The following is a 26,715-nucleotide window of genomic DNA, read 5'->3' as shown; positions in this document are numbered from 1 at the left end:
ATTACCCCTTGTAGTCCTGTAAAATCTCCTGTAAATTAAGAGGAGAAAGGGATCCACCAAGAAGCATCCATTCTATGGTGTGTATCAAAGCAAAAGATATTTGCTAGATCATAAGATCCAAATGAATAATTAAAAGAGCCTTGATATGGAACATAAGGAAGGCCCAAGATTTTGTTAGTTGTATAAATTCCTGAGAAAGTAGGGGCAGTTACCTCAACAGGCGTTGGGATAGGCAGGGCAGGCACTAACGCCCGTAGATCTTTGGCCTGAACAGTCATTGGCAGGATCAGTAGCAAGGCTGTCAGCAAAGGGAGAGGTCCTCTTTGAGATTTTCTTGATCCATAGCAGGCCTTATGTCTCTGATTGGCACCCATATTGGCTTAGCTTGATCCTGTGGAAACACACAAGCATATCCTCACCCATGTGTTAATAAGGGAGTAGGAGATTGCCAGAGTTAGACATAGGGTCTCTCTGTCTGACTAGAGGGAGTGGTATTTCTCTAGGAAGAGAGGCTCAATGCTTATAGGCTGGACTCAGGCCTTTATCATCAAATGACAAGAGGTTGTGAAACAGAGCTTCCACCAGGGCCAAGTGTGGATGGATCCCTCTTCAATTCCTTGTAAGTCATCCTTTAGTGAGCGATTTGTCCTTTCTACAATTGCCTGTCCTTTTGAGTTATATGGAATACCTGTGGTGTGTTCTATTTTCGATTCTCTAAGGAAGTCCTTAAACTGTTGAGAGGTATATGCTCGGCCGTTATCATTTTTTATGCTCCAAGGCACTCCCATGACCATCATAGTGGTTTTTTAATGCTTTGATTGCTTGCGAGGCTTTTCCCCCAGTCTTTGCAAAGGTAAATGAGGAGTATGTATCTACTATTGACAGGGGCAAGATAGGCAGAAGTTTATGGAGGTTATGAGGCGACAGGTGGAACTGTTGGTGTAAGTACTTGGCCTGCTCCAGCACTGGCAGCGACACTGTCATGATCATTTTGTGTACACAGTGGTTGCCAGCAGCCAGCATTCCTGGCAATCCCAAGTGTGATCAAAGAAGGGATGCCTCCTCTTCTCTAGCATGTCTTGTATTGCTTTCATGGTCATGGAAATAGGATCTCTAAGAGTTTTTAGTTTAGCAAAAGACAACAGCTTACATACCTGTGTCGTGTATTGGCTGTCTGAAAAAATGTTTATAGACATTGACTGGCTCAACTCTAGTACTTTAAGGATGGCCAGGAGTTCTCCCAATTGAACGGAGCCTGGGTTGAGTTGGGTGTGAGTTATTTCTTTAGCGTTAGGCATGGTTATTATTAAGCCAAAATTGCTCTTATTGATGTCTGTAAAAGCTCTAACGGCCTGAGGGAGAGGGACATTCGAAAAATTTGCATATGGGCTTAAAGTTAATTCAAGAAGTGACAAGACTGATAAACATTCATCTTGGGGGGAAGTGGTTATCCAAGGTCCCTGGAGAACCTGCCATTATTTTCTAGAAGGAAAGAGAGTCTGCCCATAAAGACTGAGTATTTTGGAGGGAGAAGGGGAGGGCAATCTTGTCTGGTTCGAGGCTCATGATTCTCCTGGCAGTTGCTCTTGCTTTCATGCCTATCTCAAAGGCAATATCAAACTGGAGGTGATATGGGATAACTCAGAATGTGATAAATGTATCCAGATTAGTGGGCTTGATTGCCACAGTGCTCCCAATATGCTACCCTTAGTCCAAAGGCCTAGGGCTATCAGGGGAACATTTGGATTATGTCTCCTTAGGGAGGCATTATAGGTGAGTTCATTAACCCTCTTTAATAGAGCCTTGGCCCCCTCTGCCAACTGTATTTTTGCAGAGGGGGAGGTATGCCCCTCGAGAAGGGAGAACAGTTGTCTCATGTATATCTTCATCGGGAATTGGGAAAAATTACTTGAGCCAATTAATGGTGCCACAGAGTTCCTGGAGATCTGTAAGGGAGTAGGACTTTTTTTCCCCTCTCGTCTCAGTAGAAGTATTGAAGTAGTAGTAGTATTGAAGGAGGGAGGAGGCCTTAAATACAGACTTCCAGCACAGTGGGAGAGCCCTGGAGGGCAGAAGTTGGGAGTAGGACTTTTGTATTATAATAGAGGCATTGAGGGGTTGGATGACTTGGCTGATTTGGTAACCAAAAAAAGCAAATGGGGGTAGATATTGTATTTTTTCTGGGGACACCTTGAGGTGAAGGGCTCCTAACTCCTCATGGAGTTGGGGCAATAACTCCTGAAGTATCTGCCTGCTTGAGTGGGCCAACAGAATATCGTCCATATAGTGAATCATTAATACCTTATCGGGGAACCTAGCCAAGGCCTGTTGAACATACAACTGGCAGCTAACTGGACTGTTTTCATACCCTGGGGTAACACCTTCCAGTGATAATGGGAAGAACAGGTTTTTGAACATTGGGCTCCCAGACAGTGAACTCGAAGCACTGTCTGTCCTCTGGAGTCAGTGGTATTGAGAAAAAAAAAAAAAACTTTAATATCTATTACAAGAATATGCCATCCTGGTGGAATAACACCTGGGTGTGGTAGCCCCACTTGAGGGGAACCCATTTTTTTCATCTGTGCATTAATTTACTCTAAGTCTTGCAGAAGGCAATATTTTCCCGACTTTTTCTTAATTACAAAAATGGGGTTGTTAAATCTACCGCGGGAAGGCCCAATATGGTCCAATGACAATTGCTCTTCAACTAATTTTCTCAATTCTGATAATTTGGGTTCTATAATAGGCCACTGGTCCCACCCACACAGGCTTCTGCAATGTCCAATTTAGTGGTATAGGCCTTGGAATGTTTATACCTATGCGGGGGTGGGGTGGGGGGGTGGCCCTTAGATTTCGGGGTGAAGGCTAGAACTTCTACCACACTGACCTGTCATGTTATGTATTACTATATCCTCATAAAAGGCTTTATCATCTGTGGTAAGCATAGTCTTACCACATTTCTTCTAATAGGTCATGACCCCAAAGTGTATGGGATGTATCAGCTATAATAGGGTGGAATTGCCCCTGATTGCCATCAAGATCCTTCCAGTGAACTGGGTGAAGGGTTGTTTTAGAAGGCTTATCTCCTCTTACCCCAGTAATGGTTAGGTTGTCTTTAAGTTTCCAATGTGGGAAGGCTTGAGCATCATTAAGAGATATCACAGTGGCTTCTGCCCCAGTGTCATCCAGACCCTTGGTGGGTCTGCCATCCAGTTAGATGGTCATCATGAGAGAATGTGGGAATATTGGAAGGGTCCAAAACAGTCTGGGTTTGGAGAGACCCCCTCTTACTTGCTGGGCTGAGGGATGTCCCTCCTTCCGTTTAAAGGAACTTGTGAAAAGCTCCTGCAATCACATGCCAAATGAAAGCCTTTTTTGGCATTTGGGGAATTTAGTCTTGGTCCTAGCTTTGGGACAGTTTCTACGAAGGCGACCTGACTGACCACAGCCCCAGCAAGAACGGTCAGGTGGAAGGGGAGAGGACTTCCCGCGATCATTATCTTTGGGAGCTAATAGTGTATTGAGGGAGGCTGTAAGGGCAGCTACGGGTCCTGCCTGGGGGGTCAAAATCGTGAATATCGATCACCCATTTATGGATGTCCTCATTGCGCACTGCCGCGATTTCATGGTGGATAGGGGCATTAAGCCCTTTCCATGTTAATTGCTTAATGATTGTTTCCCTGGTTGGGCCAAGATCGACCTGTTCCTCCATTGCCTCATTGACTTGGGCTAAGAAGTCAAAAAACATTTTCCCTGGCTGCTCTATCAGATTCGAAAGTCCGCAGTTGGATCCTGAGGAGTGCAGGATTTCAAAGCTTTAAATGCAAGGTCAGAGACTTGCTGAAAATAGCATGAAGTCCAATTTGGGCTTGGGTCATGGGACTAACATATTGGCCCCTGCCGGTCAGCATGTCTAGTGATATAGCAATATTATATGGAATATTTAGGTGTGCCTTTGTTTCAGATTGTTCTTCATAAGCAGTGTGCCAATTAAGAAAAACTGTGGGGTCCAATACAGCTTTCATTAAGTGCAACTAGTTGTAATAGGTTTGTAAATGCATTGTCCATGGTCATAGTACCTGTTCAAAATATGGCTGTTCAAAATCAGTCAGGACCTGATTCATTAGCAGCTTTATGAATCAAAGACAGATCTGTAAGAGGGGTGGGCACCCAGGGCTGGTTGGCAGCATTAGGTCCTACATTAACTGGAAGGGCAAAAGGATTAGTAGAGTGATACTTTATTGTTGGAGCGTGCATAAGGGGCTCAGGTACTGGGGTGGGGCAGGCTTTAGTTACTGAGGATAGTATTGCCTTAAGAGAATCACTGTGATGCTCTTCAATGCATGAGGATGAAGGTAGGTCTGCCCAAGGATACAGACTTGCCTCTTTGGGAGGTGAGGCGGGAGGGGATTGTTTAGGAGGTTTCTTTGGTGGGTTGTTCTCATCCTCTAAATCTGGATCTACATATGGAGGTGGGAAGTCAAGTGAGAGGGTATTCATCCTTTGTGTTTAACAGGGGTCATTAAAAGCTTTAAGAACATCATCCGTGGTACCTTCTTTTATACAAGCTATAGTGCCAAATAAAATAGGAATAAATGATGCATGTGGAGATTTACCTTCTTGAACTTCTCTTTTTCTGGCTAGGAATAAAACATGCATTCAAAAGGCAGCCTCCCAGCTATTATCAGGAGATATCCAGGGTGCTATGGCAGAGGCTTCAGCACAGAAACTAGCCAGGTTTACATGCTTAACGTGAGTATCCCTGGTCTGTAAGAGAACTTTAAGTGCTAATATCTGAGGTTCTTTTGCGGTAGCAGGGAAATTACCCATTGTTAGTTAAAGGAAGGGTAAAAATAAACTGCACTCTCCTTTGAGTACTTGAGATTAGAGTTAAAGGCTGAAGTCCTCTCTTGATCTGAACTGCAGGTGCTGAATGGGGCTGGGTGCTTCTGAAGCGTGGGAGTGAAAGGCTGCAGGAGCCCAGGGACTGAAATCCCTGCTTTCTCCTAATTTGCAGCCCTAGCTGCTGAACTGGGCACTTCCTGAGCAGGGGAGTTTAAAAGCTGCAGCAGCCTGGGGCTGAGAAGCCCTTTTTGTGATTGCAGCCGCAGCCGCCTGATGCCTGTAGCCCGGTGGGCACAAGAGAGTGCTTGGATTTTAGGCAGATGCGCTGTCTCTTCACCCCTGGGACCTGCAGGTGGAAGAAAGCCCTTGGGGTTCAGGTGGACCCGCCCTCACACTAGCAGGAGTCATAATTGGGTAATTGGTAGCAAGCCCGCCAGCAAAAAATAAAGAATGCCCAAAAGAGAAAGTTAAGTCGCAGAGAGCAAGCCCTAGGAATGGGTTCTTGTAGTCCATGTTGGCGCCAGAATGTTGCTGGCTTTGCAGCTGGAGTCCCACTATCTCTGATCCTGGGGGCAGGGGGGAATAGATGCAGAACCAACATCACAAGCTCTGGTAGATTATAAGCAATCCCGTTTATTAAACAAAGGACTGAGGTATTTATGTGGGCACTTTTTGGCGGGCTCTGTCTGCTTCAAGCTGCCGTGGTATTTCCTGGTTGGCTCTTGGTCGTATGTCAGCAGTGGTCATCTTGAGGGTCCAGTTTCAGGGTCCTCTGGGTCAGTGTCCTACTGTGCATGTCAGAGCTCTTTGTTAGCTTAAGGCTTGGCCCAGTGCTTTTGGCCTTACTAGCCTCACAAAACATCTTAATCAGACATAGAAATGTATAGTGCAATATGACAACAATATCCTTAATATGTGTCAATGTACAAAATATCCTAAACAGAGATAGATACAGTATGATAAATATAATTTTACATTTGTATCAATATACAAAATATTTGAAATTGTAGGAACATATGTGCAATATGATAATTATAATTTTGAATTTGTATTAATATACAAATTATCTTAAATAGGAATAGATAGTTTATATTTCTATCAATATACAAAATCCATACCAGTGCAAATTAGCTAAGGCTGATAGTTTGCTAAATTAGTTTACAAGTAGATAAAATAATCTACCTTAATATCCTATACTGTCTATTCCCCATTTTTTTTTCCAAAAGAAACTGTTTTTTTAAACTTTATTGTTCCACCCAAAAACCTCTTAGTACTTATAACCTATGACAATTATCCATAACCCTGAGAAAATAAAACCTTTTGGGAGAGGGCATATCACTTTCTTAAAATTGCTTCCTGCTGTCTTGGGGGTGATGATATGTGTGTGGGATCCTGTAAGAAAGCTAAAACAATGGTTAAATCTCGTAAGACCTAGTTGTAACATTTATAACCAATCTCAGAGCAATGAGTAAGTTTGTCTGAAGTTCTGGCTAGAAGTGTAATATGATGGAACTGTTCTGAAGAGTTTGCAGTCCAAGGCTGATCATTGAGTGGTGTTTATCAGCTCAGTGGCATTATTATGGACCGAATAGGTCGTTGTTGTGGGGCCCCATCTTCTTTCTGGAGACTTCAGAGATTATTGTTGGAAAGATTTATTTTTCACTGTGGAAAACTTGAACATTATTAATATCAAAGTGGAAAGTTTAAATTTTAAGATGACATGATATATAAGAAAGAATACCAAGGAACCAAGAATAAGCATGGAGAGAAATAGAATCTTGACAACAATGGTCCCTAGATTATTGGCTTTTTTTCTGTCTCATACCAATTGGCTCTTCTGATATGAGACAGAATCTCCTAATTTTTTCTTTAAGCAACATGCTTGGGTTTAGAGGAGAGAGCCACATTCCGACTCCAAAGCCAGCTTGATTTATAATTGAGGCGGCACCACACCTTTCCTAGAGGTAAAGAGATATTGATGTTAGGTAGTGACATATTACCCTGTAGAGTATATTGGTACCAGTAGGTCCTTCCCTTCTGCTTTAAATGTCTAGGTGTCCAAGACCTTTTGATTTCTTGAAGATGGGTATTCCTATTATCCTGTAAAGAAAAAAAGCAGAGCCCAGAGCAGGCCGTTGTTTGGTAAGTTTTCCTTATAGCTTGTGGAATTGTCATACCAGTTGATGAACTATTACTTCTCCTCATCAAGGGGTTTCTTCTGTTTGAATCGAATTCTTACTAATTTTGTTGGTATCTATAGCTTTTCTTCTTCCACAGAAACAAAAGCAAAACCCCTTTCCCAATGTTGCACATATCCTGATTTCCGTTCTGAGGTCAACACATCTTTGAAGTAAACAGGTTGGTTTAGCTCAGGAGTTTTTTCTGTTGTCCCATGTCTCTCTGCAGCTAGCTGTTGGCCCTTTTTCATCAGCATTGAGAAAATTCAAGGTTAATAAACCATTATGTAGTCTATTTCTAGGGGTCATTGTTACCTCTTACTGTTTATTTAGCATATCCTTTAAAGTTTGATTAGAGCTTTCTATGGCTGCTTGGCCTGTGGGATTGTGTGATATACCTGTAATATGCTATATATTTTAATAAGCAAAAAACTGTTTCATTTTACTTGAGACATATGCTAGAGCATTGTCAGTCTTAATTTGTACAGGTTGGAAATACTTACTAAAAATCTTTGAAAATCATTAAGAGTCCGCAATCAGTCTCTCCTGAGTTGTACCTTTTGGACTCTAATTTTTTGTAGCTCTATCTTATTTCCTAAACAATTAACAGAATCTCCTCTTTATATTTTTCTGGAGCAATTTGTAATCTCCAGCAAGACAAAACTTTCTTTATTTCTTCCAACATGCTTTCTATGGATCATCCATATAATGGTAAATTATAGATTGTGGAAATTTTGCACGAATTATTTCCAGTGGTTTTTAGGTGAAATATTGACACAGGGTGGGGCTATTTAACATTCCCTGTGGGAGGACTTTCCTTTGATATTTCTTGACTGACTTAGAATTATTGTAAGTAGGTGCTATGAAGGCAAATTTTTCTCAATCTTTTTTTGTAGAGGTATAGTTAAAAAACAGTCTTTTAAGTCAGTAACTGTAATAGGCTATTCTTTAGTTAACAGAGAAGGCAAGGACATCCCATTCTGTAAGGATCCCATAGGCTGAATTGCTTTATTTATGGCTCTTAGATCTGTCAGCATTCTCCGTTTTCCAGATTTCTTTTTAATAACAAATGTAGGAGAATTCCAAGGGCTGGTAGATTCCTCAATATGTTCCTGAAGCAGCTGTTCTAATGCTTGTAGTTTCTCTTGCATCATAGGCCACTGCCCAACCCAGACAGGTTTATCAGTTAGCCATTTTAAAGGTAAGGCCGTTGGTACCTCTGAGAGTTCAACAGCTGTTGTCCTCTGTTTATTCATAGCCTGAATGGTTGGTGGCTGATTTTTATAGTGTCTTATAACATTATTCCCAGAAACATGAATTGGTTTATGGTCTGCTTCTGAGATTGGAGGAACGTTAACCTGGGTATTCCATTTCTGTAACAGATCACAGCCCCATAGATTCACTGCTATACTAACCACATATGGCCTCAGCCTTCCTCTCTGATTTTCTGGCCCTATGTGTAGATGAAATTCTAAACGGTCTTAGTAAATAAGAAACAGAGCCAAATACAGAGTTAAAGCCTAAGAGATCAGACCAAGAGCCATGACTCCCTTTAGCTTACCACTCACTTCTGTTGCTTCCCCTGAGAGAGATCTTCTCCTGTGTGACCTGTCTTTTTATTGCCTTTCTGTTCTACCTTTTCATTGGCTCTAAACCCAACCACATGATTTCCTCATCACTGCCTATCTATACAGATCTCCAGGTCTCTATGGTTGGTACTGGGATTAAAGGTTCGGGTCACCACTTGGCTGTGTCCTTGACCACACAGAGACTCTGCCTGCCATGTGATCAGATTAAGGGCATGTGCCACCACTGCTGGACTTCTCCTAAATGGCTTTCTTTTAGCTCTGATCTCCAGGCAACTTTATTTATTAACATACAAATAAAATCACATTTCCACACAAATAAAATATCACCATACCTATGCATTTAACCCATCTCGTACTTTGTTTTTTCCTGAGATAGGGTTCCAGTCCTTAGAAATTGAACATCTACCTCCTAAAGAGGCCAATTTGAATGCCATGATTCTGATGTAATTATAGTCAGGTCCACAACTTGTGTCCAGTAATCCTTCCAGTATAAGGTTATTTGTTTGTTCCTTTAGCTTTGCTCTTCATTCATTCTTGAAAGCCTGGCAAAATATTAGTTTTATGGTGTTTCTTGGTATTTTTGGTTTATCCATCAAAGCTGTTTTATCATCCAGTGGAGTATGTTTTTTTACATTAGGCACTGGATTATTTAATTGTCCTGGTGTAGCCAGAGTTTTCCTGCCTGACCCACAGTCAGGACAAATCTCTCTCACCTGCCAGTCCCACAGCCTCTCAGACCCGACCAAGTAAACACAGAGACTTACATTGGTTACAAACTGTATGGCCGTGACAGGCTTCTTGCTAACTGTTCTTCCAGCTTAAATTAATCCATTTCCATTAATCTATACCTTGCCATGTGGCTCGTGGCTTACCATCATCTTCACATGCTGTTTGTCATCGTGGTGGCTGGCAGTGTCTCTCTGACTCAGCCTTCCACTTCCCAGCTTTATTCTCCTCCTTGTCCCGCCTACACTTCCTGCCTAGCCAATGGCTAATCAGTGTTTTATTTATTGACTAATCAGCAACACATTTGCCATACAGAACATCCCACAGCATCCTGGGGAACTTTTTTCTCCACAGTGACTGGACATGGTTGGACCATGTTCAATTTGGGGGCCTGTGAGAGGCCTCACCAAGGTATTTCCTGATTTTAAAGGGTTGCATGTCTCTTTTTGACTTGCATTCGTTGGTCCAATCTCAGCCTTTGTTGCTTCTTCTACATAATCCAGAATGTTTGTCTCCTCTTTGGGTCATTTCTAGAAGAAGCATTGCTTCTAGCAGTGCTCTGTGTACAATTTCTTCTTATATGGCTTGGTTTACCACAGTTAAAACATTTGGCACTTTGATGTCTCTTTATACCTTTGGGAATTTCCTCTCCTATTCAAGCCTCATCACTATAGTTAAGAGACTCAACATTGTGTATTGGAGTCATTCTTCTATGGGTGCTTATCTGACCTTTAAAGGCACAATTATTTTTTTGTATTACTTTAGTACTCGCCTAACCTCTTGATCTGATATAGCTGTTTACAGCTTTAGTCAAACTTTGTAAAAAGTCACTGAATGGTAATTTTGAGCCCTGTATGATCTTAATAAAGAGCTCAGTTGGTTTTCCTGGTTCTGGAATCTTTTTCCCAAGCATTTAAGGCTGCCGTACGGCATATGGATAAGGTATTCTCCTTAAAGGTAGATTGTTTATTTACATCAGCGAAACAGCCTTCACCAAGAATTTGATCTTGGGAAATCATAGAACCTCTAATCTTACCTTGCTGCTCAAGGCCTTTGCTGCTTTTTTCAGCCAGCTTTTCCAATGTAATTGTTGACTGTATTCTAATGCTGCTGATAGCAGTTGGTTCCAGTCATTTTGGTGTGATCCTATTTCTAGAAGACTATGTATTTAAAATCTGTTTCACATATGTTGAATGTGTACCATAGGTAAACTATAGCTTCCTTGATGTCCTTTAAATCTCTCATATGTATAGGCTTCCATCTATATTCTACATATCCTTCAGGATATTGATCTGCTTTGGATATCGCTCTGTATGCTGTGAATGTGTTGCTCTGATTTGGTTGATAAATAAAATGCTGATTGTCCAGTAGCCAGGCAGGAAGTATAGTATAGGCAGGACAAGCAGAGAGGAGAATTCTGGGAACAGGAAGGCTGAGTCAGGAGTCGCCAGCCAGACACAGAAGAAGAAAGATGTAAAAGCCATAAGCCATGTGGCAACTTATTAACAGATTAATAGAAATGGGTTAATTTAAGATATAAGAACTAGATAGCAAGAAGCCTACCACGGCCATACAGTTTATAAGTAATATAAGTCTCTGTGTGTTTACTTGGGTCTGAGCGGCTGCGGGCCCAGGTGGGACTGGAGAAAACTCCAGCTACATTGATCAGTTGCTGGCTCTTCACAAATAGTAGCAGGATATAGCATCACATGGGGATAAGGAGAACTTGCAACTTTTGGTAAGTCATCTCTAACTCTGTAAGGCACTGGTGATATTATTTCTCCTCTGACCTTTTCCGTCTGTGTGTGAGCACTTTTATTATCAGTTGTAATAGGGTCTTATAAAGCTTGAAATTGATTAACCATAGCTTTCTCTAAATTCTGTACCTCCTGTACTGTAATGATTTCAGAGAGTCAAAATTTTTTATTTTCATCATTAACATATGAGTCTAAAGATTTCATTCTATCCATTAACGATGACCTTTCATCCTTAGAGTTTATCTGAATGGCATGGAGATTACCTTCCACACTTAACGTTTTTTCCGATAATTTTTCACATTCATTTTCAATAGAATTAATTCTGCTTGTCCATTTATCATTAGTAGATTATATGGACTGAATTTCATGTGGTAAATTAGCAGATTCCAAAGAATGAATCCGCCAGGTTAATTTCTCATTACCACTTTGCAAAGTCTGTATCAGTCCAATTAATGTCTCATACTTGGTGCTGTTATCAAACCATTTTTTAAGGATATATGAATTACCATGCTAATAGCCATTATAGCCAAGATTGTATATGTCCCAGGAAGGTCATATATTTCTTGTAAAATTTCATCCATAGTATAAATAAAGAAGTTTTTAAATTCCTGAATGATTGTATTATCTGCCATGATGAGAGAGAGAGACTTAAAAGTGTGAGGAAAAAATTATTTTACATATTAATTAATTAATCAGTTTAAAGTGTGAAATTATCAAGTAATTTACCTCTTATACGATCCTTGAGAGATTGCCTTAAGTGTCCTAGGTGTTCCCAGTGTCCCAGGCTCTTAATTAACCAGGTAGGGTGAATGACTGGTTTTTATGTGATGATTTTGGGTGTAGTAGGGATGTTTGGCCAGCAGGTGTCAGAAGTGCCAAAGCACGCCATGAATCACTGCTCCGAAGGTGTTTATCCTGTGGGTTTAAGCAACTACATGGAACAGGTTTTTAAGAAAGAGCAGCCTGTTGACACTTTCTGACCTCTGTGGGCCTTGGTGCTTAAGCAGAACAGAGTACTGCTGTGCCCAGAGTGTCTTGCCTGCTGCGCAAGGGAGGTGGAGCGCAAGTGCATGCTAACTTGTAGCTGTGACCACAAAAGGGCATGCAGTTTTTGCTGGCCTCTGGGACTGGGCCCGCTGGCCTCTAGGAATTAGTGGAACTGGTGGTTACATGGCAGACACCTGGAGTTCCTTGCTAGTAGGCACGTGTTATTAAGCTAGCCTGCATGGACAGGTGGACTCTTAAAGGGCCACTAGGGCCATGGGGATGGCTCTCCAACACGTTGGGGTGCCAGATATTGCAGATAATCCACAGATACTGATAAAGGAACTGTTTATTAAGAAAAATATATTGAGAACAACTCACTAAACAGGATAATGCAAGTCCGTTGCAGAGTCCTGGATGCACCATCCGAGAGAGGGAGGGGGAGGGAGAGCGAGGAGAGGGAGGAGAGGGAGAGGGAGGAGAGGGAGAGGAAGAAGAAGAAGAAGGGAGGGGAGGGGAGGAGGGGAAGAGAACGGGAAGAGAAGGGGAAGAGAAGAGAAGAGGAGAAGAGAAGGGGCCTGTGTACATGCCCCTCAGGTCTTAAGCTGGCTCAGAGGCCACGCCCTAGGGGCTGGTACCTCAAGGTCATACATGGGACAGTTACCTACTACAACCACCCACCCAACTTTCTTTTCTTTTGAGACAGGGTCTTTATGTAGCCCTGGCTCTCCTGGAACTTCCTATGTAGACCAGGCTGGCCTTGAACTCATGAAGATCCACCTGTGTTTTCCTCCAAGTAATAAGATTAAAGGCATATGACACCACACTTAGCTTTGTCATATACCTTTAAGTATTTTATTTCCCCATTGTTTCATCTACCAGTTTTTCAAGTGCTACCTGTTACCCAAATGTTTAGTGCCTTTTTTATTTTATAACTGAGAGTCTGGATGCCCACTTCCCACCTTTTGCTTTAGTTGAGTATATGCTTGCAATGAAAAATAAGAAAATTATGTTTTAGGTGGTTGAAATTTGTCTTGTATGTTTGTGCATTTTTGTGCATCATATTAGTAAACTGAGTATTAGGTTTTACTACCTTGTTTTTAAAACTTTCTCTACTATACCCAGGCATATGATAAACCTTATAATCATGTCAGCTCTTTCTATTTAGTATTCTTACATATGTGATTATTCATAGTGTTTTTTTTTTTTTTACTATTTTATGAAGGTGTGCATGTACTTATTTCATGTAGTACTATGGTAGACCCTCCCTATGTGGAGGGAATGATTAAGAAATTATTATTGTGTGTATAATGTATGTATGTGTGCATGTGTTCATGTGTGCTTGTGTGTGTGTGTGTACACACACTCATATTCCCCAGCATCCATGTGGAAGTCAGAGGATAACTTTCTGAGGTTAGTTCTCTTCTTCTACTCTAGGGTCTAGGGATTGAACTCATGTCATTGCTTGATGGCAAGTAGCCTTTACTTGCTGAGCCATCTCAACTCCCAGGGAATAACTTCCTAAGATTCCCACTTGCAACAACCGATAGTATTGAACGCGAGATATATTATACTTTTTTACTCTATTTTCTTCAGTGGATTTATAAGAACGTAGTTTTAACAGATTGCTGCATTTACTACCCTGCCTTTAGGGTCCTGACAGGATATATCCTCAGCTGCAGCCGCTTAAGAACACCCCCTGTGCACATTCGCTGCATTTTCCTATAAAAGGTGGGCCTTGCCCACCTACTGCCTTTTTCTCTTTCTTTTTCTCCGCTCTCCTCCCTAGGGACTGGTCTCTGCCCCTTCTCTTTCCTTCCCTGAATAAAACTCCCATGTGGGCCCTGTTGTATGGTGTGACTCCTTTCCTCCATTTTTAAAATACAACATTTGCTGCCGTGATACTTGGCAGGCTCTCCTTGCGCTTCCTCCTGCCCACCAGCAGTCAGGTATGCCAGGACCCTGGAACCAGTTTACCTAAGGCAGGCTCATATTCCAACTACCCAACTATTGGGCCTTCCATCCAACACCGGCACAATTGGTAAGTTTCCCTTCTCCACCTCTGGCCGTTTCCCACAAGTGAGGATTCGTCTCTCGACCGTGGTTTCTTGCCTCTTGCCAGGACAAGCCCTGGTACCAGGCAAACCATCTGTCTCTTGGACTCAACGCCCCCCAGTCTCTGTTCCTGCGTGATGATGTAGGGGACAGCTTGTGCCTACTCGGAGCCCCTTGTCCTGTTCTTTGTGTGGTGATACACTGGGAAGCTTGTGCCTGCTTAATCTGATCCTCCCTGTATTCTTGGGATGCTAGGAAGTTCAGGACCTTGGATCTTGTTTCTCTACCTCACTCATGGAGATTTTGCCTAGCAGCATAATCCCAACCTCTCCTATAGGATGTCTTTTAGAAAACCTCAAATCTCTAGACCCCAATATTTTATGGGACTTTTGCTACTTCTGCAGGTCATCAGATAATTGGAAGGAGGTACCCAATTTTCAAGCTTTTTCATGTCTTTGCTCTAAGCCTTCCCTCTTTTCTTCCTTTTTGTTCCTCCACTCATCTGCTAGGTATAAAGTCTGTTAAGCTGCATCTATTCTTTCATTAAGTGAACTCTCTCAAATAGATAGTAAAAAAGAACACTGGGATCTTATACGTCTAACTCAGCTTAATGAATCCCAATGTTGGTTTCTGTAGCAGCATTGGCAGCAGTCTGCCTGTGCTGCCAAAGCAGTTATATCATGATCTGTTGCCAGGTCCCTTTCCACTGCCAGCTGTTGGAGATGTGCACCCTTGGAAAGTGCCCACCAGGCAGAGCTTGCTTCCTTGGTCTCTTCTCTTGCCTCTTACTCCCCTCTTTGTCTCTAATTTCCTCTCTTGCTTCTCTTCCTCTTGTCTGCCTGTCTCTTTCAAGTTCCCACTCTGATGCAGCCTTTCACTCATTCACTTTCGGCTCTCCGCCTCCCAATAAACCTCTTTCATTAACTCTGCTGCATGTGGCATGTTTATTTAGTGTCATAACTTGGCAGGGTCTGCCAAAAGTACCTACTTCATTCTAGGTCTCTAACTGCCTGGGCCACCTCTAGCAGATCTGTTCTCTTCTACCTGCAACAAATCTGCTTTCTCATTCACCAACAGTTTTGCTTTCCATTTAGTACCAACAAGTGGGTCTCTGGTGGGGCTACCTGCCTCTGACCGTTCCCCTAGCTGTGAAACTTCATTTCTCCAGCACAGTCGTCTCCTCACTTTCCAGCTTTTCTCAAAGTCCTGGTACCAGGAGACTCTGTCTCTCTCTGGCTCTTAGCCCTTGGCCCCTGTTCTTTTGTGACAAACAGCTTGTACTCACTTAATCTGATCCTCCCTGGATCCCTGGGATGCCAGAACATTCAGGCCTTTCCTTTTCTTTGCTCCAAGATCTGCTTGTGTCTGTCTGCTCTCCCTTTCTAAATGTTGTGTTTGCTGCAATGTGTGAATCAGAGATGGAGAAGCCAGCTTCATCTTGCTCAGCACACATCGGTTCTCCCTTTCTAATTAATTACTCACCTCCTCTTTAATTCTGTGTGTATGTGCCTGTAACTATTAACAACAACCATGTGGCTCTCTCCATCTTGGGTAGTGATCTCATCATGATTTCTTGTGAGCTTCAGGGAGTCGACTTGGATCTACCATGAACAGCATCTTGCCACATCCAACTAGTGCTGGGCAATTCCACAGAGCCTGAACAGAGAAATGAAGCAGCCAGCTACTCCAGGATGTGGCCAACACCCTAGTTTTCTCAGGTCCCCCAAACATGACTGATGGCCCCCAGGCCAGCAGGAAGCAGTCTCAAGAACACAGTGTCCTCATCCCCGCCTCACCTGCTACCCCTTTCTAACTCTTCACCTTTTTATAATAAACAAAAGAGAGGAATGTTAGCAGTTAGGCATCTGTACTGCCCTGCCCTTTGGGTCCTCACAGGATGTACTTCAGCTGCAGCCACTAAGAGCACCCCCTGTGTGCATTCGCTACATTTTCTCATAAAAGGAGGGCCTTGCCCACTTCCTGTCTTTTTCTCTTTCTCTTCCTTTGCTCTCGGCCCCAGGGACTGGGACTGGTCGCTGCCCACTTCTCTTCCCCCTTCTCTGTCCTTCACCCAATAAACCTCCCATGTCAGCCCTCTTGTATGTTGTGACTCCTTGCTCCATTACAACAGTAATGGCAATATATACATATAAAATCTCCTAAGATGTAGAACTTGCTTTCACTTTGGTGGTTACTCTTGTCACTTGTGATAAAATGGTGATGTTAGCAACCCCTTCCATCATTTATTGAGACTTCTTTTCCAGACTAGTTTTCTGTACTGTATACCCTGTTCCACACTCAGCTGCATTTTTAATGAAGTAGAGCCATATTATCACCATTATCAGAGAGAATAAATGTTTGTTTCTTGCTTCCTTTTCCTCTATCTCCTTTTTTAATGATAATGTTTACTATGCCAAATATACATCCTCTATCTCTTTTAATGTATCATTGAGAACAATTTTTCATGTATGCAGAAAGGCCTATGCATATGAAATTGGGCTAAGATAGTTATGATAAATGTCTAGGAATGAAAGTAGCATTGTGCATTCCAAGGTGTATAAAATGATGAGAGCATCATAGAAGTGTCTAGTCCTACAAATGTCTTCTTGCTGACTGTAATTTCTCTGTAATTGCAGCTGTTGAAAATGGACAGATAGATGTGCTAAAGCTGTTGCTTCAACATGGAGCAAATGTTAATGGATTCCACTCTATGTGTGGATGGAATTCCTTGCACCAGGCTTCTTTCCAGGTAATCTCTAAATTTATTATTTCATTTCCATGTAAATTATATGTCTTACCCTTTAAAAATGACAGTTCTATACAGTTTTTGCTTCTTTCTTACCTGTGATTTATAATGATTAGTACAACACAGAAAAGGCAATCTAAATGCTAATAACCATTCTAAATAAGCCAGCTGCTATAGTGACCAGAGCAGCTTTGGGCTATAGGGATTATCTAAATTTAAAATGTTGGCCGCATAGTTATGAAACTCTCAGAATCTGGTATATTTTATTATAATTGCATGTTTAGAAAGCATGATAGGTCCCTACTGCTTGAGTTTGCAATCTAACTTTGTAGGATTTAAGGGTTAAAATTTCTAGAGGCCAGTATTTCATGTCTATCCTTAATGGGCTGTAATCTGATTAGTCATATCTTTTCATCCAATGTAATAAGACATTGCATTTTTTCCTTAAAGCTATTCTTTACTGAGAAAGTAAGAAAAGTAAAACACAACAAGAAAGAGGTTTCTTAACTTAAAATTTGCATCTGTGCTTTAGGGAAATGCTGAGATTATAAAACTGCTTCTTAAAAACGGAGCAGACAGAGAATGCCAGGATGACTTTGGAATCACACCCGTGTTTGTGGCTGCTCAGTATGGGAAGCTAGAGAGCTTGAACATTCTTATTTTATCTGGTAAGAGCTAATGCCTTTGTGCTGAGATGATCATGTTTTTTAACTGTGTTCCTAGGAAGAATGATTCTTGAATGGGTGATGAAATTTATGTAAGTAGCCAATAAAAGTGTACACAGTAATATCAGTCCTGGTTATTAAGTATGCTACCAGCAATGACACACACCCTGCTTAACTGAGGAGTCAGAGGTCTGGCCAGAGTTATGTTTTGATAATTGTCTGATTATTTAATGGGCTTATTCAAAACATGTTTGCATTGTATTGTGTTAATGGCAGAATAAACCAGCTAAAGGTTTCTGTGTGACTACTTACACATGAAGCATTGCCAGAGAAGACAGTGTTACCATGGCATTATTTTTGTAACATCTTCTGACCAGAAGGGTTCATCATAGAAGGGCTTTAAAGTCTTTTCAGGGTGTGTGTTCCGGCAGAGCTAAGGTGAGAAACTATGGGTAGTCAGAGGGAGAAACATATCACTAGATTTGCTGACTGGTCTACATAGTGAATTCCAGGACAGCCAGGACTACATAGAAAGACTTTGTCTCAAAATACAAAACAAAAAAACAAAAACAACCCTCCAGATAGACCAAATCTTACCAAAAAAACGGGACATAATTTTCTTATTTTTGGTTTTCTTTACAAATCTTTACATAAAGTCAAGATAGGAAGTGAAAGAAATGCACCTTAATGAAGTTTGAGGTGAAGGTGTCTGAGAAATTATGAACCTGTATCTTAAAGAAGAGGATTCTCAAATTACTTCTTGAAATGATATGTTTTAACGTTAAGAACCCCAGACTACTGGCCAGAGATCTAGAAACTAATATATTTTTTTTTTTCAGCACAATCAGGGCATGTTTACTCCTGTATGTCTTTGTTTTTAATTTTTCTTCTCTCTACACTTATAAATGGTAATTTTTATATAATTAAAAGGTATGAAGATCTGTTTATAATGTAACTATATAACTCACTTCTAAAAATGACTTTCAGTGTCTGTTATTTTTTAATCCTTTTCCATTGTAGTCTTAGAGGAAGTGATTCCTTATTATTTCTGATACTTTGAAGTTATCACTCAGACTAGAAGGTTGATTTTTTTTTTTTAAAGCAGGTGTTGGTGTTGGACTCCTTCTTTTCTTAGTGACTGTGTTTTTCTCTCTGAAGCTGACAGCAGATGAGGCACCCAAGTCAAGATGGCTCTAGTTGCCTAGCATGTTTTCAATTCATGAATGCTCCACGCCATCGTTAATTTACCCTGTGTAGCTTGTTCAAGGTGTACTTATGTAAGATTATTTTGAATAAAAGATAGTCAATTTCCCCCATGTTTTATGGTGTTTTTTATACTGAGATATATTTGGGAAATTAAAAATTAGCACTATCATGTGATAGCATAAATCTTAACAGATTTAATATGTTATTTGCTGGTGATAAGATTAGGGAAATATACTGTTTTACAAGAAGTAAAGTCATTTTCAGCCTTTTCAAATCTTTTTGTTTGTGTGTTTGTTTATTTATGGAAACAGGATCTCACTATGTAGTTTTGGCCGTCCTGAAACTTACTGTGTTGACCAGTCTGACCTTTAATTCACAGAGAATTGCCTGCTTCTGCCTCCCAAGCACTGGGATTAAATGTTTGCGCCACCATGTCTGGCTGCCTTTTCCAGTCTGTATATAGTAGTATTAAAATAACAGAGTTTTTATTTTAAAATCTACTAAAATCCATTAAAAAACATCATCCCAATTTATTGTTGGTTTTACTATGCAATACTCATTAAGGAAGAAAAGACTAATAATAAAGTAAGACTAATCAATATAGTTTTTAATCTTAGATCCCATATATATTAGCCATATATCTAATGGTAATTTCCCTCTTAAAGCTTAGTCTAAAATTGGTTAGTGACATCCATAAAGTCTCATAACTTATGCTTTCCTGGGAATTATCATCAGTGTATTTATTTGTAATCCTCTTTTCTCAGAATCCAAAGAACTGGAATTATAGGTCATTATCAACACATCTAGCCTCTTTTCCTTCCAAAATGTTTATATTTTGGGGCTTGAGAGGCTAAGAGCATGTGCTGCCCTTGCAGAAGGGTAGAATTCAGATGTAGCATCCATGTTAGGTGTACTTACTGTTTATGGACTCCACCTCCAAGGGAATCTGATGCCCCCTTCTGGCCTTCATGGATACTTACATGCACATGCACAGATGTGTGCATACATACATATAAATCATGAATACACATTAAAATAAATCCTTAAAAATATTTGTACTTTGAACCCACAGTGCTTGTTGGAAGAGGGATTGTAATAAGTAGCCTTCACTGAATATGATTTTTTTTGGCTAAAAATGAATTATAAAATATGACTGTTTATATTCTTACTGATAGAGACCGAAAACAATTTAAATAATTGTCAACAGGTTTGTAAAATAAGTATATTTTCCCTAACAGCATCCACTAAGGGTGAAAGCTGCTGTACCATGAAAGCCTTTTATGGTAGTTTGAAATTTATGTTATCATGTTATTTTTTAAAAAGACCTATGGGGATTATTGGCTAAATGTTTTGTTTTGTGTTAGGTGCAAATATCAATTGTCAAGCCTCGGACAAAGCTACTCCCTTGTTTATTGCTGCACAAGAGGGTCATATAAAATGTGTGGAACTTTTACTCTCCAGTGGGGCAGATCCTGATCTTTACTGTAATGAAGACAATTGGCAATTGCCTATTCATGCTGCTGCACAAATGGGCCATACAAAGTAAGTGCTAAAAATGGTCTCATTAAGAGAATTAAAAGCAAATAAAGGGTAGATCTGAGCTACACACTTTACCTCCAGGTAAAATCCTTGGTCATTCCTTTCTCTAACCAATTTGAAGGATGCCTAAATTTCTGCCTCATTTCCCCTATGCTGTTTTCATCTCCTCTTAGTTCGTCTAAATTTTCCATTTTCCCACTTTGGGGAAGAATGGCTAGAGATGGGGTGGGTACTGGAGTTTTCTCATTATTTCTACAGCTAATGGCCATCCTTTCCCTTTCCTCCTGGCTTTATACCAAGTATCTTCAACTAGCAGTGTAATGGCCTTACTAATTTGCACTATCTCCCTGTCTTCAGAAAGAGTCTTTGATGTTTTTGGAATGGTATTTTCCTTTTGTGTATGATGAGTAGTCCATCCCATCCTAAACCCTTTGATTAGACTTGTTGCCTAATCTCACTTCTGGTCTGGTATTGTTTCTTGCTTCTGTTATTCTTTCTTTGCTAGAAGTCCCTAGGAAATTATTAGTATATTTTGGAGAATGTATATTGGGGAGTATGGAAATTTTAGACGTTAGTAACATGGTTAAGTCAATAAGAATAAGGCTCCCTCCCATAAATCAGTATGGACAGATTTAAAAATCATGTTTGCAGTGTTATAATTCTTCAATAGTACTTTCTATAGATATCATTAGTGTTGTTTAATTAAAAATAACAAAATAATCATTGTGTTTAGACAGTAGGAAAATGGAGTCCACAAGCTGGATATTTTGTTGCTAGGTAGCATGTGTCCTCAAAGTTCTTTGTAAGCCTTGTGGCAGTATACTTTTTCCAGTTCATCTTTAAAACGTAGACACATTTATTATATTTAAGAGGTGTCATGCAGATTCTTACTTTTAATAACATACTTGGTTTCAGCATTTGATATTTCTTCTGCTTGCTCTTTAAAATTTATTATTAGTTCTTTGAGACTTTGATACATGTTTTGAACATAATCACCCTCCTCCAACTTTTCCCAGGTCCACACCCAATTTTGTGTTCTTTACAAAAATGTTTTAAATCCATTTCCTCTAATTGTTTATTATTTATTTAGAAAAATCTTTAATTCTTATTTTATGTGCATTAGTGTTTTGCCTGCATGTATGTCTATGTGAGGGTATCAGATCCCTTACAGCTGGAGCTACAGACAGTTGTCAGCTGCCATGTGGGAGCTGGAAATTGAACCTGGGTCCTCTGGAAGAGCAGACAGTGCTCTTAACCTCTGAGCCATCTCTCCAGCACCTAGAAAAATCTTTTAACAGTTATATTCAGCTTTAAATTGATACCAAAACTCATAAGAATTTGTCCTTAATTGTGCCCAATTTTAAGAAATCTGTTGCCACTGATTTCATCTATAGCCTGCTTCAAAGATAATCCACCTGTGGTTTAGTTCTCCTCCAGTGTAAGTTCACGTGTGTTTTATGGAGGGAAAGCAGCCACTTCTTTATAAATATACCTCAGATGTTAATGATTACATTTTTTTCTGAGAATGCAGAATTTTACTATAGCATTAATTTCTAATTTCATTGTCACTCATGATCTTCAAAAATTCTTACTAACAAGGAAACAAAACCAATTAGTGTTTAAGAAGGAAAGTGCTTCATTTTATCTTTTGTTATTATTTGTTTGTGAACAGAGCCTTTCTAGGTAACTCTGGTTCCTGGAATTTTCCGACTGCTGACTTATAGGTATGTGTTTCCACAACTGGTTAATATACAATTTCTAGTGCTGGGAACTGAACCCAGGGCCTCCAGCATAGTATGTCAGCACTCGATCTCTGGGCAATATCCCTAGCCCCTCATTTCCCAGCTAGTTTATATTTAATGTAATGAATATTTAAATAATTTGTTAGATCCTGAAATATCAAATGTAAAATTGGATTTAGGAGCATAGGTCGTGGTGGTAGTAAGGCAAGTAATAGTGAACAAGGAAAGCAGGTGTATTTACTATATTAAATATTCCTCCCATTTGTATATTTGAAGGATCTTGGACTTGTTAATACCACTTACTAACCGGGCTTGTGACACTGGACCCGACAAAGTGAGCCCTGTTTACTCTGCAGTGTTTGGAGGACGGGAAGAGTGCCTGGAAATACTACTGCAAAATGGCTATAGTCCAGATGCTCAGATGTGCTTGGTCTTTGGATTCAGTTCCCCTCTGTGCATGGCTTTTCAAAAGGAGTAAGTATGCTTGTTACATTTTGCTTCTTTTTAATTCCCAAGTGACTTTTCTTCATAGCAAAACTTGGTATCTCTTATAGTACTAAGTTGCTAATCTAGAAAAGGCTTGCTACAAGATCTGTTGTTCAGTCTAGCAGAAGTCAGGTTGATAATGCCAGATTGTTTACTTTTTCTTTTTGGACCTGGATTACACTTTTGGTGTAGGAGTGTTAGGGAATACTTTAAATGTATTTAAAATGTAGGCTACTCTGATGTCTCTGAAATGATTCAAGAATCAAAAATGGAACTTTTATCAAGTAAGGCAGTAACTGCTTCAGGTCATTTTACCTTAAACCTTTTTGTTTATTTATTTATCTTATAAGCTTTATAATAAAATCTTGGCTTTCAAATACTGTAACATTAACATTTTTGTTATGTAGCATTTCTTAGTGTACATCATAATAATTATATTTTAAAAGCCAAATATTTATTTTCATATTCTGCTACAGTTCTGTGAAGTAGAATAAATGAAGAGTTAATGCTGCTTTTTAAGTTTTGGTCAATAATTTGACCTTGAGACTCCTAAAGTTTTACAGTAGACATCAGTAGCTGAGTGTAGTTGCTCACACCTTTAATCCTAGCACCTTGGGAGCAGAGGAAGGTGAATCCCTGTGAGTTCAAGGCCAGCCTTACCTACATAGTGAGTTTCAGGACAGTCAGGGCTACATAGAGAGACCTTGTCTTAAAAAAGACTACCACCACCAACAACAAAGAAAGACATTAAGAATATGAGGGTAGGGAAATAGCTTAGTCAGTAAACATGAGGATTTGAATTCATTCCACAGAATCCACATTAAATACTGGGTGTAATGGTGTGTGTTTTTCATCCCAGTGGTAGGGAACAAGAGACTGAAGGATCCTTGAGGCTTGATGGCCAGCTAGTCTAGCCTGATAGATGAGTTCCAAACCAGCGAGAAACTTACCTCAAAGTAAATGGATGGCCTTCCTGAGGAAAATATCCAAGGTTGTCCTGTGGCATCCACATGGACAGACACACATACACAATAGTAAGACTATAAGAAAAACAATATAAAATAATGCTTGTGCTCCATTAAAAATAAAAATCAATTGTGTAGACAGATTTTTTAAAGTCCTAATCATTTATTTGTTACTCTTTTTTTTTTTTTTAAAATGTGTTGCCCAGGCTGGCCTCGAACTCGTGATCCTCCTGCCTCCGCCTACTTCAGCAAATCCTACCAGCATGCACCACCACAACTGGCTATTTGTTACTCTTAATGACTCTTAAATTTTATTATTTATTTTATGTGCATGGGTGTTTTGCCTGCATATATGTCTGCACACAGTGTCCACAGAGGCCAGAAGTGGGAACTGGAGTTACTGATAGTTGTTAGCTGCTATGTGGGTGCTGGGAATTGAATCTACATTCTCCAGATTAGCAGCCAATCTTTTTAACTGTGGAGCCATCTCTCCATCCCTAGCACTCTTACTTTTGACTGGACTGAGACTTAGAAGTAGAAGTTCTCAGTAAGGACAGCCTACATCTCTGGACAATCTGTTCCTGGCTTCTTTCATTCTCTTGGCCAAAAGTTTAGCATATTCTGCAGCCTTCTCTTTATTTTCTTAGTGTGTTGTTTCTTGAGAGCAATATGTTGGCATATTTTATTTCAGGACACTTGGAGTAACAAAACTGAATCTTGGGGGTTTTGGTTCTGGGCTTAGATTTTTTTTTTCATTTACGGCTTTCTGACAACAAATTGGCAGCATCGTCTTTGAAAGACTGAACAGTTTTCAGATTCTAATTGTTCTTTTGGGCCTCAACTACCAAGGAATGGTTGTTAGAATTCCTAGCCACTCCCCCAGCTATATGACTGCACATGTGCTGTCCAGTAGCCAGGCAAAATGCTTAGTCATCCTAGGACCTTATGTCCTATGTAATCTGTGCGCTGTGTGATCACGTAATCTATGCACATGCATGGTGTAGCTATGTAAGCCCATATGCACATGTGCAGTGGGGAGTACCTATAAAAACAGGTTCCACCTATTCCTTCTCTCTCTTCCTGCATGGTCATTTTATAGGCCTATGCACACCGTTTCTATTCCCTTCCCTTTATAAACTCTTATGTAGTGGGTTTTTTCGTGCCTCATGGCTTCTTTTGCACCATAAGCAGCGCTTAATAAATAACCATGGTAGTATCTTATCAGTTCAGGAATATCAGTTCAGAATCCACTATACATCCCCAAACAGACTGGTACTTTTTCTCCAGTTTTCCTTGGTCTGTAATAGAATACCCCATGTCCAGCAAGCATACTATGCTATAAGTCAAGACATCCTTCTTCATAGGAAAACATTTGCTGTTCCCACTGCTAGTTCAGAACACATAACTCTTCCAGTTTTCACCCAGAACCCCAACCCTAACTCGAACCCTGACTCCTGTGGCCATAGATATTATTATTTTTAATGATGCAGAAGTGGTTACAGGCATACTACAAATACCATTGGCTTTATTGAAGTCATTGTTATGGATATCTAGCTGTGATACAACTTCACTCTGTCTAAACATTTTCACTGGCCCAGCCAGATATCTCATTGTGTAAAAGCACTTGCCATCAAGTCTGACAACTTGAGTTTAATCCTCAGGACCCACATGATGGAAGAAAGGAACTCCTGTAAGCTGTCCTCTGAGCTCTGGGCATGTTCTCTCTCTCTCTCTCTCTCTCTCTCTCTCTCTCTCTCTCTCTCTCTCTCTCTCTCTCTCTCTCTCTCTCCTTCCCCCTTCCCTCCCTCCCTCTCTCAAACATACACACAAATCGTGTGAAAAACAAAACAATGTATTCACTATATTTTTTCTCTTTTTACATCTCTGTATCTCCTAACATTCTGTAAGTAAAATAGTTTATTTTGTTTCAAATTTAAGCTTCCACAGTTTACATTTTAGTATGAAGATTTGAAATTCTAGTTAATCTAAGCATTCAAGTCCCAGTTTATTCACAACTTTAATAATTTTCTAAAATTTCATTGTATAAGTCCTCACATGTTATCTCCTGAGCTTCCAGAATTCTCCTTTTGTGCCTGCCTTCTGCTAAGATTACAGGTGTGAGCACCATTGTAGATTGCTGCTGCTCTTTCTCCTCCTCCCTCGATTCCTCCTCCTCCTCTTCCTTTTGAGAAATGGTCATTTTGCTCATTCTACCAATAGCTGCTGTATGGCTAAAGTGAAGTAGATCATATAACATTATTCTTATTGGGCTTGCAGTACCTTAACCATTAATTGTGTTCCCCTAGAGGTAGGCAGCATTTTACAGAATTTAGATAGACAATGTCCAGTGCGAGAGGTTTTACAAAGGCTTCCCAACATTAGTTGAAATTGTAAGGGCAGTCTTCTTTCTCCATTGACTTTGACAAAGCTAGTAAATAGCATTAGTTGACTAATACCATAGTGAGAACTCAAGTGGATCATATGAAATGTATCGAGAAAACTGAAACATGGCCCCTATTCATTAAGGTTTTGAAACTGAATGGGATGAATAGTATTAGTAGCATTTGTATATACTGCATCAGAGACAGAGGAGGTGAAAAAACTACCATCCCCATAAGATGTGCACTGATAAGAATGTGCTTTATATTTGCATAGCGATTTACAATGTCTGTGCTGTACTAAAGGCATGTCCTTTGCCCTTGCTTAATTTTTTCCTCATTGAGGCATCATTCAGTACCCTTCTAGTTTTCATTTATCCTGGCATTATCTCTATGCTGGTCAATATGCTGCAATAAATAATGTTTAGTAGCATATCTTAAAAAATATAAATCTAATCTTGAAAGGCAGGGTATTTATTTTTCTCCTTCAATAATGTGCTTGTATAATATATATTTGCTAGAAGTGGTCATTTGGTCCTTTATTTTCTTCTAAACAAATAGTCCAGGATTGTATTTATTTACTCAATCTCATTCTCTCCCTCTTTTCTAAGGATTGAGCCTAGTACCTTGAATATACTAGGTAAGCAATCTACCTCTGAACTATATCCACAGCCCCCCAAATTGTATTTTTTTAAAATATGGGTTTTAGGGTTTAAAATCTGGTCCTCATAGACATAGTAAAGTGAATGCTTTACTGATTGAACTTTCTCATTATCCTCCTGCAGTTGTAATTTTTAAGGAATCCACAGTTGATTTGCTTCTTTAAAAATTTATTTTGTATATGTATGTATGTTA

The 26,715-nt window shown here is 40.0% G+C and overlaps 1 protein-coding gene across 5 annotated transcripts in view; it reads left to right on the top strand.

Annotated features, from left to right (window-relative positions):
* The window catches only part of Asb3 (ankyrin repeat and SOCS box containing 3), a 154,929-nt gene that overhangs the window by 54,152 nt on the left and 74,062 nt on the right, over positions 1–26,715 (top strand). For all 5 annotated transcript variants that reach the window (XM_052734553.1, XM_052734548.1, XM_052734549.1 and 2 more), the window contains exons 4-7: positions 16,770–16,882; positions 17,412–17,547; positions 20,115–20,292; positions 22,308–22,505. In XM_052734553.1, coding sequence (XP_052590513.1) covers positions 16,770–16,882; positions 17,412–17,547; positions 20,115–20,292; positions 22,308–22,505 — 625 coding nt within the window. The remainder of the gene's footprint in view (positions 1–16,769; positions 16,883–17,411; positions 17,548–20,114; positions 20,293–22,307; positions 22,506–26,715) is intronic.

The sequence above is a fragment of the Peromyscus californicus genome, unplaced genomic scaffold (genome assembly GCF_007827085.1).
Source record: "Peromyscus californicus insignis strain IS unplaced genomic scaffold, ASM782708v3 Scaffold_13__1_contigs__length_99412109, whole genome shotgun sequence".
Classification (NCBI taxonomy): Eukaryota; Metazoa; Chordata; class Mammalia; order Rodentia; family Cricetidae; genus Peromyscus; species Peromyscus californicus.
Note: the sequence above shows the minus strand (reverse complement) of the source record. Positions and strands in the feature narration are given on the sequence as shown.